The 19,724-nt window shown below is 34.8% G+C and overlaps 1 protein-coding gene across 2 annotated transcripts in view; it reads left to right on the forward strand.

Moving 5' to 3' along the window:
- Positions 1 to 19,724, forward strand: part of LOC128985661 (serine/threonine-protein kinase 10) — a 93,176-nt gene that overhangs the window by 11,824 nt on the left and 61,628 nt on the right. For both annotated transcript variants that reach the window (XM_054405435.1, XM_054405426.1), the window contains exons 3-5: positions 1,652 to 1,816; positions 5,860 to 6,058; positions 9,217 to 9,347. In XM_054405435.1, coding sequence (XP_054261410.1) covers positions 1,652 to 1,816; positions 5,860 to 6,058; positions 9,217 to 9,347 — 495 coding nt within the window. The remainder of the gene's footprint in view (positions 1 to 1,651; positions 1,817 to 5,859; positions 6,059 to 9,216; positions 9,348 to 19,724) is intronic.

Genomic DNA, 19,724 nt, shown 5'->3' on the forward strand with positions numbered 1-19,724 from the left:
TGTATTCACTATTAAAATATATACTTTACAAGTCTTTGACTTCGTAATGTAGTACCCTAACCCCTAACCTCAAAATCTAAGAGACTTTCGTGTTATCCGAGATTTTCGGTTACTGAGGTGGTGTCAGTCCCAACAACCTCGGTTAATTGGGAGTGTACTGTATGTTTTTAGTTAAATATATTATGTCGTGTATTTTTCTAGATGTGTGAATTTATGTGAATGAGTCAGAAATTGTGTTACGTGCTTGCGCCAGGGATGTGCCTGTCGTGGTACTGCAGCTGGTGGAATGGGATAGCGAGTCCACGTCCTAGTAGTTCTCGTCACACCAGCTGGCTATCCCTTCCCCTCCCCATCCCCCACTATCTACCGCTGACTATCTCTCTCGCTCCTTATCTCCTTACCCAAAGAAACTAAAGACGGCTAATATAAATGTTCAGTCATTGCGTGCTCAGTTTGATGAGGTCCGATTTTTGGACATAGAGATTTTGACTTGATTGCCGTTTCTGAGTCCTGGCTGAAACCAAGTATCCCGTCAGTTATGCTGTCCCTGCATGGTTATATTCTGCTTCGTAATGACAGGACATGTAAGCAGGGTGGATGAGTTGTGGTGTATATCAGGGAGGGACTAAAATGTTGATCTGTTCACTTGTCGCCTTTGGAGTAGGTACTCGGCAAAGCCAGAATTCTTATTCATTGACATTAGCTTGTCTGGAGCAGATTCCTTGCTGCTGGGAGTGTGTTATCGCCCTCCTAGAGTTGGACAGCTGCTAGACTTTGAAAATGCACCTAATGTTTAGGTATAGTCATGTCTTAATACTAATTTATTACCAACAAACCAAAACTGTGAATAGAGACATCTGACTACATTATTCAGTTCATGCAACTTAAGTAGGCTATACCCCACTTGAACTACGCATCATGCTGCCGAGTCAAAAACACTCCTTGACCTAATAGTTTTTTCTGACTCACAAGAAATTTTACATCATGGGCAGCTTCCTGTTCGAGCAGTATCCCAGCATGACCTTATTTACTGTGCGTATTCAGTGCTCCTAAGCCCAAGACAACATTTGTTAAGTATAGAGATTTTAAGAATATGAATGAGGCACAGTTCATTTTAGACGCACAGCAAATACCGTGGCACACCATTGAAAATCTTGTCTCTGTTGGTTTAATGGTTAATGAACTTAATATTACCATAAATGATCTCCTTGATAAACTTGCACCTATAATCACAAAATGTTAACAAAAATGCAACATGTGCCATTTTTCTAAATTTGGACTATTGTCTGATTGTTTAAGCCAGATTATCGATATATTACTTTACTACTGTATGTAAGTAGTTTTGTTTAATGATTTTCCTTTAGCAATATGAGCATTAGAAGTGTCACACGGCGAGGGTTAAGTGTGGGCCTCTCTTTGAATTTCAAGACATATTGATCAAGTTTTGTGGGTCCATTTATCCATCTACATACTAAAGTGGTTTCATATACTGTACAATTTATTTAAATTTTGGTTGGACTCTCCTTTCTGGATCCCATTTAAAGTGTCAAGTGTAAAAAAAGTTGGCTAATATTTAGTTTTATCAAAAATATTTAAAATCCCATTTAATTAGTTTACCGTTACATTTATTTTATTAATTTCGTGATTTTAGGCTCAAAATAAAATCACAAAACAGCTTGCTGCAGCAAAAATGTGTGCTTTGGAAGGGGAAGATGATTTATCTGATTTCATGATAGAAATTGATATTCTATCTGAATGCAAACATGAAAATATAGTAGAATTACACGAAGCCTTCTTTACAAATGGGAAACTTTGGGTAAGTGTTAGACCTATTCATCTATTTGTTTTACCTTATAGTAGAAAAATGTTACAAACTCTAGTGTGAGCTTTTAACTTGATCTATGTAGCCTACTCTGGGTTTGTGCTAAATTCAACTAGGTAATTGTCTGTTACATTGCAATGTTTGGTCAAATTTGGTCACAAATCAACTGCAAAATGCTAGTTTTCTTTTAAGTCTTATTTTGTAATATAACATGCGTTTACTTTTATTTTTTAAAGATTATTCAACACCATGTATGCTAACACAATTTAATTCACAAAGTGCCCATTTCGTATGCGATTACTGTACTACTGAGATGAATGTTTTGGCTATGATTAGGTAACCCCTAATAATTTATATTTGTTCAGATTATGCTTGTAATTAAAAATATTGACATTGAATACGGAAATAAAACAAACAATTGTATCTGTAATACTTGAACACAACAGCATAATGTTTGTAAATAAATACTGTTAACAGCAAAGTTTCAAGATTAAATCCATTTTTAGATAACAATGGAATTAGCCGGCTTGAAGGATCATGTTTGTTATTCTGTAAAATGATTTTCTTGAATTGTGTGAAGTAAAAATTTAGCTAGATAAATGAATCTCTATTATCTTCTGTATTGCAGTAAATAGTAATACACTAACACTATCATCTCCTGTAATCGTGCCAACAAATTTTTTATCTCAAAGACTTTGCAGATGTCATTCTAGAACGCACTGTAATGAACAATCCTGATGTATCTTGTAGTATGACCTAGAATAAATCCTAGCTAGAAAGCTCGGCTCTTTTTCTCGGTTGTTGTTCAATTACCGGTACTCTAGCTTTTGGACTAGGCTTGCCTTGGCTCAACCATCAAGCTGATTGCATTTTCACTTATTAGTAAGCCTTGTGGCAGGGTGATTTGAGACGGTACAGTTTTTCTTCAAGTAAAAAATCAAATTTGATTGAAAGTTTTTCATATCACCTCAATTTTATTACAACCACTGTCACAAGTTGGTAACAAACAACAGTTCTGATGTATTACATCACAAAGAGTTTCTTACTGTGCCTTAGAATTAGAAATGGGTTGATTCCTCTTTACTTCGATTTCGATTCCATCGACTCCTAATAAGTAAAAAAAGTTCTAATGATTAAAATACCATATAAGTACCCTAATTTTCCAGATTTTCCCAATTCGCTATTTAAAAAGTATATTATTTATTTATGACTTTTAAAAACTATAATTTAATTATAATAACTGAGATTTTGCATTTTGTTATTAAAAATATATACAGGCTACAATTCAACAGTCCAATAAAGCCTACAAAAACCATATAGCCTAATTTATTTAATCAAAAATAAAAACTTACATGATTGTGTTTATACTTATTTGTATCACAGTTTCCTTTTTCCCCTTCTATTAATAATGTATCATTCATGACCCAGGCCTTGGTATAGCAAGATTTTTAGTTGGTGGTTTTTAAATTTTCTGTTAAAATTCTGTATTCTGCAAAAATAAATAATTAAATAAAATAATGATCTGTCATTTACTGTAGAACAGATTTCCCTGCCGTAAATCAAGAAATCCCAACCTCCATAGCCTAAAATTAAAATAATTTTTTGTCTATTTAAACCAATTAAACTTCCTCAACCATTACATAATTTTATGTTAGGCAATAGGCACCTACTTATTTGCGCCATACCAACGCCAAAACCAAGCCGTCCAAGTCCAAAAATGTGCGTTAAGAAATGGTAAGTTAAAGTGAAGGAAAAAGAAAAAATATCAGAGATGTTGAAATATAGCTAAGTTTGGAGTAAGCTCAAGACGAAAGTACCGATGGTGTGACAAAAAAATGGTGTCGGTAGGCCTACTTTTTACCACGACAAAAATATATGCTTCGCCCTTTTTTTAAGTAAAATTTTATTAGCAAACTAAATAGGGTTTTACACGCTTGTTTTATTTTCCAATTAAGCTGGTTGAACCATAGACTAAACAACACAAGTAGCCTTACATCCCATTGTAAATTATGAAGCTGGTTTTTCGTGCCTAGTTCATGGTTTGTAGGTACACTTGTTAATTTTAAATTCGTTAATCGGTACAGTAGTATACTCTATTAATAACATATTAAATACTAAACATCAATTTAATCCCCTGTCGTGCGTCGATTCCAATTGGGAATCTTATTGTCTAAATTGTTGTGCCACCTGCGTCTGCCTAGTTTCAATTTCACTCACTGTCACTGTCAGTGTCTCTCAACACATACACACACACAAACACGAACACAGACAGTTCCCCTTATTGCGATCAAGGTTAAGCCAATACCGGCAATGAAGGCAATAGTTGCTCACACTGAACTAGAGCTACAACCGAAGGTAGCATTGAATGCGAGAATTGAGAGACGTTGGCCGCCATATTTACTAGGGGAATAGTACTTTGGAACTAGGGCATTGCAATTGCCAACAGCCAATGAGCTGATTGATTCTTCTAGTGGTACCAACATAACAACGTTTTACAGCGTCTTGATTTTCTAGCAGAGTTGCCGTGCCAGTACCTCCATTTGGATGTTTTCAGACTACAACTATTACGTTTCATAAAAAGCAAGAGCGGTTCCCTGATTCTGTTTACTTATCACACTTAGATAAGATAAATAACTGAGAGTGCACGATTATTTTGAGCCGGCATGAACCACGCCGGTTGTCTGATTCAGAATTTAAACTACTGTAACAACAAAACACTGACCATGGCAACTTCCTTAAAATTATGAGTTTTTATATGGAATCGGTATCGAGAATCGTGAATAATATTTCAGAACTGGTATCGAATCGAGAAATTATATTATCGGCATATCCCTATAAAAATACAATTAATATTCACGGAAAGTAAATAAAAGAAACGTCTTATAACACTTAAAACATATATTTTCGCTTACAACATACACATATATTACATATATTTATGCTTAATAACACGTACAATGCTGATCAAGAAGTTATTTAATGAATATTCGACTTAGACGCGTAATTGAAGCCATGGCCTTAAGTTTTAAGACCGAGTTTGGCTTTGTTCCAGCTATGCGTAGATTGACATAGATAGATAGAGCTGGCGGGTGGCGGCGAGTCGGCGTATTCTGTCAGCGATTCTTGAATCCGAATCTTTTCTTAGGATTCGAGATTCGGATACGACTCATCTGACGCGCCTGTGTCGTGTCGTCGACCGTCATCACGTCGTGTCTCAGTCTCTTTCGTCCGCTTATTGAGACGACAAGTATGACAGTGCGGAATGAGGTGTTGAATGTGAAATGTTTCTTAATGAGCATTTTCTTACAGTTATGAGGATGAATCAGGGAATAAATACACACTTACTATAAACTTTATTACACAATAATCCATATAAGCCAATGTACTAGTCGGCGGGAAAACTACCACCTGGAATCGAAGGAATCGGAATAGACTTTAGGCGATCGATTCCCGATTCCGATTCTAAGCCAAGAATTGGTGGAATCGAGAATCGAAGATGGAATCGACCCATCCCTACTTAGAATATAATCAATATTCTCTTAAGCACCTTTCCCCTCACATATCTCAATCTACCACTGCCTTTGTAGTTAAAATACCAATGATTTAGTGTCATCTAATTGATGAGGTTGCTCATTGTTATATTTTAAAGTGTTTAACACTTACGGCTTGGTGCGGGGTGGTTAATGGTCCGTGCATTTGTTCCATATACTTACTTTCCGTGTCCGGAAAAAAACACCAGCTCAGTTAGATATTATTTTTCCAATAATCTGCCACATATATGGCTTCGTCATTTGCCTCCTTAAGATCGAGTCAGGAGCATGTTCTGTCCATATCTGGACAAACTAGTAGATGTTCATGGTCCTGAGGGGCCCCACATGTGCCCCTGTCGTCATTTGTTCCATATGACGTTCAGTATCTTAAAAAACCTCCCCCTTTGTTGAAAATAACAACTCAGTTGTATTCTTTTATACGCCACATTTTGTTTAACTATGAAGATATTGTGAGTGTAGTAGTATTGTTTTGGTGGTGTGATGCAGATGCTGATAGAATACTGTGATGGAGGTGCTGTTGACTCTATCATGGCAGAGCTGGACAAGCCCTTGACTGAGCTACAGATAGCCTTCATCTGTCAACACATGTGTAGAGGGCTCACCTTCCTTCATCACAGCAAAGTCATCCACCGTGACCTAAAGGCTGGCAACGTACTGTTGACCATGAGTGGAGGTGTCAAACTTGGTAATACTCTTGCTAGACTGGTTGTCTGTAAAATCTATTTTGTAGGGAATTGATCGGTTTGCAAAGAAAAAAGTACGATTGATGTTGGATACTGCAAGTAAGTTTACTCATCCCATTGTAACTGACCCATTGTAATTTGACCAACCACTGGCAGAGAGTCTAAAAAATAGTCTCTCTGATGCAGAGGTGATGAAAAGTGGTGTACCCCATGGGTCAGTCTTGGTTGGCCCTTTCCTGTTATTAGTTTTGATTAACGTTTCAATTCAATTAACTAAGTATTTGTTTAAATAATGTTACATGGATGGTAAATAATCTATATATATATAAAAGGCAAAGCCCTCACTGAATCACTGACTCTTTGGGCATTAAATAGGAAAACTAAGTTGTTTTTATTCTGATCGGGCTTTCGGGCTCCGCCCCAGTGGCTCTGGAGTTTCCCATGTTAACCTTATGAGTACTCATATTTAAATGGAATTAAAGAATCTTAACAGCTGTTTCAATTAAAGAAGTTGGTTCTGTTCTATGATGTTCAATAGCATTAAAGTTACAAGGATTACCAACAGGGTGTAGCACTATTATTTTTTTAAATTTATGACACAGCTAATTTGCAACCAAAAGGTGAGTGAGCGTAGCGAACGAACTTCAACCTGGAGGCGAGTTAGCGCAGCGAACGAGCTAACCTGAAGGCAAGTGAGCGCAGCGAACGAGCTCCAATCTAAAGGTGAGTGAGCGTAGCGAACGAACTTCAACCAGGACGTGATTGAGCCATGCGAACGAGCTCATCTTGAAAATTAAGAAGTTAAACGGGGCAAAGCCCGCGGGTACAGCTAGTCATCTCATATTTAAGTGATAATCCAATCAGGCAAATAATGTTAATTCGCGCTTTTGCAGGTTTGCTGCGGCAGGGTTATTTTATTCTTTAGAAACGTAATTCTACTGATTGTAAAAGCAGATCAAATTAATTATATGACTTGCAGACTTAACAAGTCATTTTAGGATGGTTTTGCACATTTTAGCGAATTTTCTTATAGGGAAGTAGCTATTTCCGAAGGTGGCACGGTAAGACCTAGGCCTGGGACCGATATACTTTTTCCTTTTTAATATCCCCAGAAATCAAAAACTATTCGTTCAAAATGTTATATATGTATATGTGTGCATAATCGCGATAACTTGAGTAAATTTTGCCTGTTAACTCGAGCAAAAATGATCCGATTTTGATGAAATTTGGTACAAACATGTAAACCTACATTTATTCGAACAAGTTCGCGATCCAGCATAATTGGACCATGGGAACAGGGGTTTATGGGGGTTTTATGGGGTAAAAATGGGGTTTTCCCATTTTTGACCCTAAAAACAAAAAAAATTTGCAATTTCTTTTCAAACCGTTTTGTAGAGCTTAAAAAAAGAAATAATTTAGTATATTGGAGCGCCGGTATATGCCTAACGGTCAAGGAGAAAATTCAAAAATAGCGTAATTTAAAATTCCCATCTTATTCTTATGGAGAAAATGAAAATTGTTGTAATTTACTTGCTTATGGATATACATTAATAAAATTTGGCGAATTTATTTATTTCATCCTATACTATTGACGTATGGTCAAAAACACTTTTTACCTTCCCCCGTTGCAGCAAACCTAAGCACTCGTTCAATCTATTGTTATTTAAATAGGGAATAAATATGTCTTTATTTATGGAAATATTTTAGTAAAAATGTAATCAGCCGAGTTGAAATTAGCTAAGTCTGCAGGATTGCTGCGGCGGGGGTATTTTTGATTCAATTTAGCTTGAAAGTGTATGGCAGGATAAACTTAGATGAGTTCGCAAACCAGCATGATCGGACCATAGGATTGGGGTTTTATTGGGGATTTTATGGGGTAAAATTTGGGTTTTCCCATTTTCAACCCTCAAAACTAAAATTTCCTAATTTCTCTCTAAACAATTTTGAAAAGCTGAAAAAATAATAAATAAATTAGTATATTGAAGTGTTTTTGTACAGTTATTGGTTACGGAGAAAATTCAAAGCTACTAATATTTTACTAAAAAATAAAATACACTTACCCTGCCTGTAGCAGCAAACCTAAGTACCATGCTAGGTTTATCATGCAGATGACACTGTCATCATCTCACTAACTGCCAAATCAACAGACACTTTAAACCGAAATATCAATATAACCTTCAACATGACTAAACAATATTGCACAGTAAACAAATTGGCTCCAAATGAAAAGAAAACTGGTCAGCTGAACTACTCTACTAAGAATAAAGACACAAATGTATCAATCCCTGGGATAGAAGCACAAAATAGTACCAAAATCTCTGCATTATCATGGATTCAAAACTGACATGGAAACAGCACATTGACCAACTCTGCAAGAAGCTACGCTCTGGAATTTATGTCATCAGGCGAGTAAAGCAGGTTGGTGGTCTGGACACTGCAAAAACAGCCTACCATGCTCTGATCAAGTCACACCTCAGGTGTGGTCTGGTGGTCTGAATAAGTACATCCAACAACTATCTAAAAAGAGTCCTTATCCAACAAAAAAGAGCTATAAGATACATCAGACCCTCAATATCAACCACAGACCTTCAATATCAAGGAAGCAGTTGTGATGCATTTAAGGAACTAAAAATCCTCACACTGACATAACTTTACATCCGTGAGGCAATTCTCCATGCCATCTCCACAAATCAAACAAGAAACAGAGACATTCACCATCACAATACATGGAACGCCTCAAGCTTTGCAATACCACCTCACCATATCCATCCTGCAAAAGGGGACCCTGTATTTCAACATCCTACCAGAACAACTTAGAAATGAACAAACTTACCGTTTCAAGAACCAATTAACAACATGGCTGCAAGAAAGGCCATTCTACTCAGAAAAAGAATTTCTTGACAACCAGCTTTAACAACATATACAATCAACAAATTTTAGTTATTATTCTGACGCATGTACTGTTCTCAACGAACAAACCAATAAAGATTATTGTCTATTGTCTACCCATTAAATCTAATGTTATTTAAGTAGATAAAAAAGAATATCAAATCAGGAAAATGGAAATTTACTTGGTCTGCAGGTTTGCTGGGGCGAGGTATTAATTTTTTAAGCCATCCAAAAGTTCATCGCTTAAAGGTTTCTTCATTATTTGTTACAGCTGACTTTGGAGTTTCTGCTAAAAACAAGTCCACACTTCAAAAGCACGACACATTTATTGGAACCCCTTACTGGATGGCTCCTGAGGTAGTGTTGTGCGAGACATTTCGTGATAACCCGTACGACTTTAAGGTATGAACCATTACATTTTTTGCTATATATAGATTGTCTAAGTCTAATAGCGATTTCCAAAAAAATATATATACTGGTTTCACTTACAAGAGTTTTAAATCATATTTGGCATTTTTTGAGAATTTCCCCTGTAGCTCTTATTGTAGGTGGTACAGTGGTACCTAATGGGCTTTTACGGAGGGATGTATGGGGTAAAATTAGGTTTTTCCCATTTTTTACCCTCCAAATATAAAATTCTACAGTTTCTTTCCAAACTATTTTCCACAGTTAAAAAAAAAAAACTAATTTAGTTTATTGCGTCATTGTACGTCTAATAGTTAAAGAACATACTGAAAAACTTCAAATTTTTAATTACCTTGTTTATCTTATGGAGACAAAGTGAGCTGTTCTAATTGACTTGTTTGGGTATATTGTAGGGATGGCCGAGACTGGGTTTTAAGTTCGAGACAAAATTCTTTTTTGTCATCATAATTCGAGACGAGCTTATAGAACTCATTACCGTACTATCGGAAATTATTAATTTGCGCAGTTTCACAATGATTAATACATATAACATTAAAGCACTATTAAAACAACAACTAAAGAACAATAACCAATTATTTTTTACAAAGGTTGATACAAAAAGAGAGTACAAAATAACAAAAGCTTACAGGAACTTAAATCGTTATGAAAATCTTAAAAAAGAAAAAGAAAATAAGACAGCTTTAATTTCCTGCTTAGGAGTGTGCTAAGTCACTAATGAATCAAGTATCTGGGCAATTATAATCATTATTATTTTATTCTATTAACATCACATACATTTTCAAAAAAAATTCCATTTTATTTTAGCTTCAAACTAGGGATGGGCCTATTCCATCTCTGGATACCTCGATACCAGTGGTACTGAAGAATCGCCGATACTCGATACCGATTCTGAAAAGTGACGTTAATTATGGTATAAAACTCGAGTGACATTGAAGGCTGTAAAGAGTAACACAACATAGTTTATTTGGAATACTCTGAAGTCAGTTAATATAAATAATTCCAAGTTCATTAGCTCACATTCGTAATAGTTATATAATCTAAAATTTCACTATGAATGACATGTACAACTCACAACAACTAGTAGAACTAGTTGAATGATAGAGGCTTATCACTTGCTGCCATGTTGTCAGATCAAGGGCAATGTTGCCAGATTGGGTACAAGCATTGAATATATAAATCTAATACAAAGTGTATACAGTTAATGGTAGTATAAATCACGTTTTCTAACTCCTGATAGGCTTTATGTACATTTCATTAGCAGCTAAAGAGCTTGATAACTTGCTGATCATAGTGTACAATATCATTGACTATAAACAAACTTTGTGAGTATACAGGGTTAGGCAAAAGTCTGGAACCCCCCAGTTAACGTTTCAACGGGTTGCAGTAGGAAAACCCAACTCTGCACATATTTACAACATAAGAAATACTTTTTTATCAAAGTTACAACTTTGCCCCAGCTCCCAAAATTGGGGTATTTTGGGGGCAGCCCCAAATTCTCAAAAGTAAACACCTATCATATGACCCCTCATTTTAAAGGGTTTATCAAGAGAAATTGAATGGTGCAAACTAGAGGTCAATATCGTACCCCTAATCAAAATGGCAGCCATTTTAATTATTTAAGATGAGCAAGCAAGATGAAGTCTGGAAACTCCTAGTTAACTTTAAAATAGGGATGGTCAAGTCTCGAAATTTCGGGAAATTTTAAATCTCGTTACAAGAGATGAGATTTCTTTTTGGCCGAGATTTTTATCAAGACGAGAATAGAAAAAAAAAAAAATAGAAAAAAAATTAAAAACGCCTGCAGAAAGTCAATGCAATACCCGCAATACAGGAGCGTGTTGTAGTTGCGTTTCCTTTGCGAAGGCGTTCTTATTTAATTAATTCTTTTAATGTAAATATTACTTTAATTATTTTATTAATATTACTTTAATAACATTTGAGAAGTTTTGTTAAGTGTAAGCAGTGTGAGGAATGTTTTATTACTGTACTATAAAAAGTCAAAACAAGTAACTATTTTATAAAAATTAATATTGCTTTTATTTTATGATTTATTTTATTTTAGGATAAGTTGAACTCTATCCTAACTGATATCACTATGTTTTCTAATCGTAGGCATTTTTAATAAGTTAGGCGTGATTAATAAAAAAATGTTATGCTGATGTTTTTTAATAAAAGATTGTAAATATTCTTGCCTATTATCATTATTTTTGTATTTAAACAGTCATCTAACAATGTTACAAAATCAGGTAAAAATTTTGAACGTGCATTTCCCGTTGTGTATGAGAAGGGAAATCCCGTCTCGATCTCGTCTCAAAATTTTATGAGAAATAAAAAATCTCGTCTCGTCTCGTCTCGAACTAAAAATCCAATCTCGTCCATCCCTACTTTAAAAGTTTAATATTTTAAAACTGATCAAAAGGTGAATTCTTTTTTAAAACGTTTTTATTAGCTCGCTTTCTTGTCCGGTACAAATTTTGCAATCAATTTTATACTAAGTTCCCGATGAGCTAGAGACTTGAAACTTGAAACATAGCCCACAACTGGATGACAATGCAATGTTATATAATTTAACCCTCTATCTGGCGCTGGTCGATTTTCGACCACTAAAACGTGAGTTCTCAGTGGCGCTGGTCTATTATAGACCAAGAGGACATGGGTCGGGTTTTTCTATTATTAAAATATGAAAGCCATTTTAAAACACAATAAATCTTATACCATTAGAAAGATGAGATTCTGAGGATTCATTTTCATGCATAAAACATTATTGAGTAAGTATTATGTAACGAGAAACATAGTTTGAAAAACTAGAGAGTTCAAAATAGATTTTGGCGGTGGAAAGTTTTGGTCACCTGACTACAAAAACTGCTGTTTTTGGTGATTGTCAATTAAATTGTCTACAATATTAGTACATATTCTGAAAGTAAAATAAATTCCCTACAATTCCCTCTGAATCTATAGGGTTGATTGTAAAAATTTTATTTGTTTTTAATAGGGATGGACGAGATTGGATTTTTAGTTCGAGACGAGACGAGACGAGATTTTTTATTTCTTATAAAATTTTGAGACAAGATTGAGTCGGGATTTCCCTTCTCATACACAACAGGAAATGCACGTTCAAAATTTTTACCTGATTTTGTAACATTGTTAGATGACTGTTTAAATACAAAAATAATGATAATAGGCAAGAATATTTACAATCTTTTATTAAAAAACATCAGCATAACATTTTTTTATTAATCACGCCTAACTTATTAAAAATGCCTACGATTAGGAAACATAGTGATATCAGTTAGGATAGAGTTCAACTTATCCTAAAATAAAATAAATCATAAAATAAAAGCAATATTAATTTTTATAAAATAGTTAGGTACTTGTTTTGACTTTTTATAACGTAATAAAACATTCCTCACACTGTGTACACTTAACAAAACTTCTCAAATGTTATTAAAGTAATATTAATAAAATAATTAAAGTAATATTTACATTTAAAGAATTAATTAAATAAGAACGCCTTCGCAAAGGAAACGCAACTACAACACGCTCCTGTATTGCGGTATTGCATTGACTTTCTGCAGGCGTTTTTAATTTTTTTTTAATTTTTATTCTTGTCTCGATAAAAATCTCGGCCAAAAAGAAATCTCATCTCGTGTAACGAGATTTAAAATTTCCCGAAAATTTCCCGAAATTTTGAGACTTGACCATCCCTAGTTTTTAAAAATGTCATAAAAGCTATGTTTTTGTAAAAAAATCTTCAAAATTTTACATTCCAACGTAAATTTCTCTGAAATTTTTTAGAATTAAACTAAATGTAACTAGTATTTATTTTCAAAAAGATCTTTTATTACCTATTGTACAGTATCATTTTATTTTTTGTTGATGAATTCTATTATTTCCTACGTGACCAAAAGAAATTTGGTAGTTTTTCAAAAAAGAAAATATGTATGTAGAATTTATTTTTCTATAATTTTTATTTTTATGAGTATTTAATAAACATTGGTATTTCTACGTAGGGAACCATATTTCACACAACCTTTACATTTAGATGAAATGTGTAAAAAAATTATTTTGTAGTTTTCTCGTGGGTTGCTTTTGAAATTTCTAATTTGCATAATCCAAAAATTTGCAAACCTTTTGCCACTACGCCTAAACGCATTGCTAAGAAAAAAATATTTTTATATTATTATATTCTAAATTTATCACTGAAACAGAAAATATATATATGTGTGTACTTATATTCACAAATAAATGTTCTGTGGCAAAATATATGATACCACTACAAAAGCGCCAAAATAAACCCGCCACTGGTGAATAAAATGACCGCCAGATCTAGGGTTAATTTTCATATTTCCCTTGGGCTACGCCCCATGGGCTTGTTTTTATTAACTCGCTTTCTTGCAAATTTTGATACTTCTTGATGAGCTAGAGACTTGAAACTTCAAACATAGCTCACAAATGGATGACAATGCAATATTATATCATTTAATTTTCATATTTCCCTTGGGCTATGCCCCATGGGCTTGTTTTTATTAGCTCGCTAGTCGCTTTCCTACAAATTTTTATATCAATTTTAAACAAAGTTCCGGATGGGCAAGAGACTTGAAATTTGAAACATAGCTCACAAATGGATGACAATGCAATATTATATCATTTAATTTTCATATTTCCCTCTGGGCTACGCCCCATGTGCTTCCAAATTTTCAATGTTTACATTTTGAAAGAATATAAATATATCAATTAATTTAAGTCAGCTGTAAATACTTAAATTTGACAGTTCGAAGAGCAGAGGCACAGGTTATGCTCCCAAGAGATTCTTTATACAACAAACATTTCAAAATGAAAGATAAACAATCTGATTGCAGATATAAAGGTGTTTGTTAATAATGTTATTTCTTATTTATTTGGTATTCTTTAAAGCAAACAATAAATTAAATAGATTTATATATTTATTGTTAGTAGGTAGGCCATAAATTCAATCTAATACATAATTATATGAAAAGAAACTCAAATAAACCTTATATTTCTCACATGCCTCTGTCTTAATCTGATATAGATGCTTGAAATAGATTTAACATCCACACACATCAAAAACCAAGAAGTAAAAAATAATTTATAAATATGTGGAAAGTATAAATACTTGTAAGATTTAAAATGAAAAACGTTGGGTGCATGCAATTGATAATAATACATTAGTTCAATAGGTGAAGGTAATTGTAAATTATCTATTGCACGCACCCCACGTTTTTCGTTTGAAATCTTACAAGTATTTGTTCTCTCCACATATTTATAAATTATTTTCTACTTTTTAGTGCGTTTAAAAACGTTTTGTTTAGAAAAAGTTTTTTATTTATAAATTATTTTTATTAAGGTATGCTGAGTTTAGTTTTCCTGCTATAACCTGTTATAAAGTTAATATTTCAAAGGGAATATTTCAAAATGACTGCCATTTTGATTAGGGGTGCGATATTGACCTCTAGTTTGCACCATTTAATTTGTCTTGAGAAACCCTTCAAAATGAGGGGTCACATGATAGGTGTTTACATTTGAAAATTTGGGGGCCCCCAAAATACCCCATTTTGGGGGCCGGGTACAAGTTCTAACTTTAATGAAAAAGTTCATTTTTTAATGTTGTAAACATATGCCGAGTTTGATTTTCCGAGTTCCACACGTTATAAAGTTAACTGGGGGTGTCCAGACTTTTATCTTGCTTGCTCATCTTAAATTAAAATGGCTGCCATTTTGATTAGGGGTGCGATATTGACCTGTAGTTTGCGCCATTTAATTTGTCTTGAGAAACCCTTCAAAATGAGGGGTCACGTGATAGGTGTTTACATTTGCAAATTTGGGGCTGCCCCCAAAATACCCCATTTTGGGGGCGAGTCGCAGTCAGATTGGCACCACGACAGATTGGCACCATGGTGTTTTAGCACCCGGCGTCACATTGGAACCTCGTTGACATGAGGCCATGAAATATCACCCCACGACAGCATGGCACCACGACAGATTGGCACCTGCCTTTTCTAGAGGTTCCAATGTGTCGTGTACTGTTACGACTGATTGGCACCTCTGCGGCCGCCGTCAGCTTGGCACCGCGACAGATTGGCACCACCCCTTTCTCGAGGTTCCAATCTGTCGTGTACTGTTACGACTGATTGGCACCTCTGCGGCCGCCGTCAGCTTGGCACCGCGACAGATTGGCACCACCCCTTTCTTGAATGAGGTTTAAAAGTACAACAACGCAGTTTTCTGCGTGCAATATTGAGTGGAGCTGGAATATTAATCCAATCCTTCTCTAAAGTCAATCAATACTACACCTGTTCCTCGTGAATGAGATTTAACTACTTGCAGTATTCAAGTAGAGACGGTAAATGTACAAAAAATATGTTTTTTGTGTATTTACCGTCTTGTAACAGTATAAGCGTAAATATATGTTTTTAATGTTATAAGACGTTTATTTTATTTACTTTCCATCTAATTAACGTACATTATAAATTAAACGTTTTATTTTAATTTTAACTAAATCATAATATCTATATAAATAAAATTAGAGTTTTGTCTGTACATTGCTTAGAATAATGAACTTTTTGGTTATTTTTACATTTCATAGGTCAGAGAAACCGAATCAAACCTTATCTCAATTTCTGTCTGTCTGTCTGTCTGTCTGTCTGTCTGTCTGTCTATCTGTCATTCTCTTGGTAACGCTAAAATACGCACTTTATTACAACTACTCCTCAATAACTATAGCACTGTCCCGCCTGAAACTTATTTTCCAAATACTATACATATATGAGATGGTTTTAGACGTATTTCATCGAATATGAGACAGTTAGATATTTAACAGTAAACCCTTGAAAATCAAGTTTTTGTCGATTTTTGACGTGGAATTTCTGGAAGCCCATGTTAACCTTATGAGAAATGAAATTATTGAATCTTAACAGCTGTTTCAATTAAACAAGTTGGTTCTGTTCTGTGATGTTCAATAGCATTAAAGTTACAAGGATTACCAACAGGGTGCAGCACTAGCACTATTATTTCTTTTACATTTATGACAACAGCTAATTTGCAACCTGGAGGCGAGTGAGCGTAGCGAACGAGCTAACCTGAAGGCAAGTGAGCGTAGCGAACGAGCTAACCTGAAGGAAAGTGAGCGCAGCGAACGAGCTCCAACATACAGGTGAGTGAGCGTAGCGAACGAACTTCAACCAGGACGTGATTGAGCCATGCAAACGAGATCAGATAGTAAAAATAAAAGTAAGCCTACCGTTATAGGATCGACCGGCAGACACAGAGGTAATTTAACCTTTTATTGATTGTCATACCGATCCGGAACAACAAAAAACAACATAAAATGAAGCTATGTATAATAGTTTGGCCAGCATATCTTAAAATATGCAAACCAACTGCTGTTCGTTATATAAGAAGGTTTCAACTGAATATTATAAGATCCCCGTGCGTAGAACGGGTACACAGCTAGTACAAAAATAAAATAAAACGTTAAAATGTAGTTCTTTAATTTAAAGTCAATCACTTCAACAGTTATTCTATAGATTCTTGTGTAAACCATATTAATAATACTGCAAAGGGCAAACGTATCAAACTGTTACGACTTCCCGAAAGATTAATGAAATTTTAAGTTGATTCTAAAAGTATTTTAAGTTTTGGAACGGTCAGAGTGAGGCAGAGAGTCTGTCAACTATCACTAATCGTCTTGTTTTCCGGGTCCGACTCCTATTGTTGGGGCGTAAGTACATCCACGGAAACAAGAGATACTGACTCATAATTAATATGTTCAGTATAAATATGTAGCTTGTGCAACTTTTCATGATCTACAAAAGCAAATATCATTACGTCCTAAGTCATGATTTTTTTACATTTTACATTAAATTTCTAGCAAATCTTTTTACGTCTGCCTTGACAAGTAAATACTACAGGTAATGTGTAAATTAAACATATTTTAATAACTAACAAACATACATGTTATTACATTTTCTACAATGAGATTGGTTATAAACAAAATCCGCACTCCAGTATTCTAGTACAGTATTCCAACCAAACAACCGGACGAGTGTGGTCGTTCTCGACCTCGTCTCGCGACGAGTCCTTATATATTACCACCAACTAAAGGACTAAAAATCACTAGTCATAACCTCTGGAGAGGTTATGACTAGTGATTTTTAGTCCTTTAGTTGGTGGTAATATATAAGGATTTGTACAGATTTATTAGTATGGCGTAAACTATCGTACGTAACTCGTCCAAAATGTGTGTACCGGACTCGTATGGTAATCCCGTGCGAGACGAGGTCGAGAACGACCACACTCGTCCGGTTGTTTGGTTGGAATACTGTACTAGAATACTGGAGTGCGGCAAAAGGTAGTAAATGCAGCAATTAGCAACTGTCAGTACTATAATCATATTTGTACAAACAATTGTACTGATTTTATTTAACTAATCCCGATTAAAAAAACGTATTTAACATTCTTTTATGGTTAACTAGCAGTCATACCCGTTCTTCGCAACGGGAAGAGTATCACAGTGTTTTGTTGCTGCTTGGTTAAAATTAGCTGTTGTCCTCAATTTAAACAACTAATAGTACTGCACCCTGTTGGTAAACCTTATATCTTTTTAATGTTATTTAATATCATAGAACCAACTTGTGTAGTTGAAACAGGTGGCAAAACTATTTTATTCCTGCTCGTAAAAATTCAAACAAATCCCTTTTCGTATGGAAGAAATCACAACTACTTCTTGAGTGCAAAAACCGCCAAACATCTTTAAGAAACTCGACGAATGTGTAATGGCCCTTTTATAGTGATTTTTTCATTACGCTTTTGCTACCAGATAGCATGTTTATAGAATGACTTTTTTAACTGATTAAGCATTGTACTTTGAATCAGATGTGGCATTAGTGAAAAAGGATTCTTTCATTTCGTGCTTCGTGGAATTAAACAAAATATCAGTCAGGGCCCACAGTGAAATATGTAACAATTGCTACTAAAGATTTTCGCGTAAGACGAACGTACTATTTGTGGTAATCAACAGCTTGAGTGAACAACTGTTAGTAACAATAATGCTGCTACCTGGTTGCTACTTATTATTGCACTAAAAGAAAGAAACTTCACTTTTCACGTTAATTTTCGCGGTTTTAATGGCTTAATTGGTATTATACTTTCCCGATGAGCTCGGTTATCTACAGAGGCTTGATCAATAGGGGCTCAGATTATCGTGAGTCTGCATATGCTGTATTGGGGAAACCTAACCTCATGTTCAAATTTAATGTTAGAAAAGTCATTATAACATGTACCATACCATATTTACTCATATTAACTCAGTGTGTTACTTAAAAAAAAAATGATTTCAATATTAAAGTTACTTAAAATCATTGAAACACCTTTATTGACAGTACAGTACACTTAATACGAGTCCCGTATATCAATTCACTATTGACATAATGTGTGCGGTACATTTAATCTAAATCTGGCCTGGTTTACCTTAGCTATTATTTCCCTCGCGGTTCAATAACCTGGCTTTAAAGTCGGGGCGTCCTCCCCCCATAACAGGTAGAAGGGCAATCCTAATCCCTTGTTGACAACAACAGTGTCTTTGTTACGGGCGACCACACGAGGGACTGCTGGCATCCTCACGCTATTCAAATTACGGAGATTTCTATATTTGAGTCTGCAAGTTATGTGGCATTTCCAATTGTCAATTTGGTCTTCAACATCAACGTTGACATTGACAAACGAGCGGACGTACAGAGAATTTGAGGAAGACGGAAAACTCCACGCTGGGAGGGTTTCAAATATTTTTTCAAGCACCTTTAATAAGATGATCCTTTTTTGAAATAGGACAAGGCCATAAATAAAAACTAGCGTCAGTGCTGTGACCCTTGAGGCATTTAGGGGTCGTTTTTTATTAATGACAGTTCAGTTAACTACACCACACCACCTGTTTCTCAATCCTAATATTTGTAAAGTAGGCCTACTGTTAGGACCAAGCCTTGCTCAGTAGTATTTTGATTTCGACTAGTTTTTGTTATTACTGTTGATCAAGATTCCTTAAATAAAGCGTAGGCCTACTAAGAAAACACATGCGAATTGTTAATGTTAACACGAAAAACGATTATTATAAAACGTATTTTATTGTTATGTTTACAGAAACATTGAGCGAACTGTACATTACAAAATAGATGACCCGGCGAACTTTGTACCCCATAAAAGTAAGAAAAAAACAAATCAACCGGCCACCTTTATAAGCCTTTTAAAAAACAATCACAGACAACATAAAACAGCTGAAAATGACTTTCAATTACATTACCTGTCAAATGAAGCTAACCTGTTTAATCAGCTGTTTCGAAA

Source organism: Macrosteles quadrilineatus, unplaced genomic scaffold (assembly GCF_028750875.1).
Source record: "Macrosteles quadrilineatus isolate MER2022 unplaced genomic scaffold, UCM_ALF_1.0 Scaffold_1__1_contigs__length_201487025, whole genome shotgun sequence".
Taxonomy (NCBI): Eukaryota; Metazoa; Arthropoda; class Insecta; order Hemiptera; family Cicadellidae; genus Macrosteles; species Macrosteles quadrilineatus.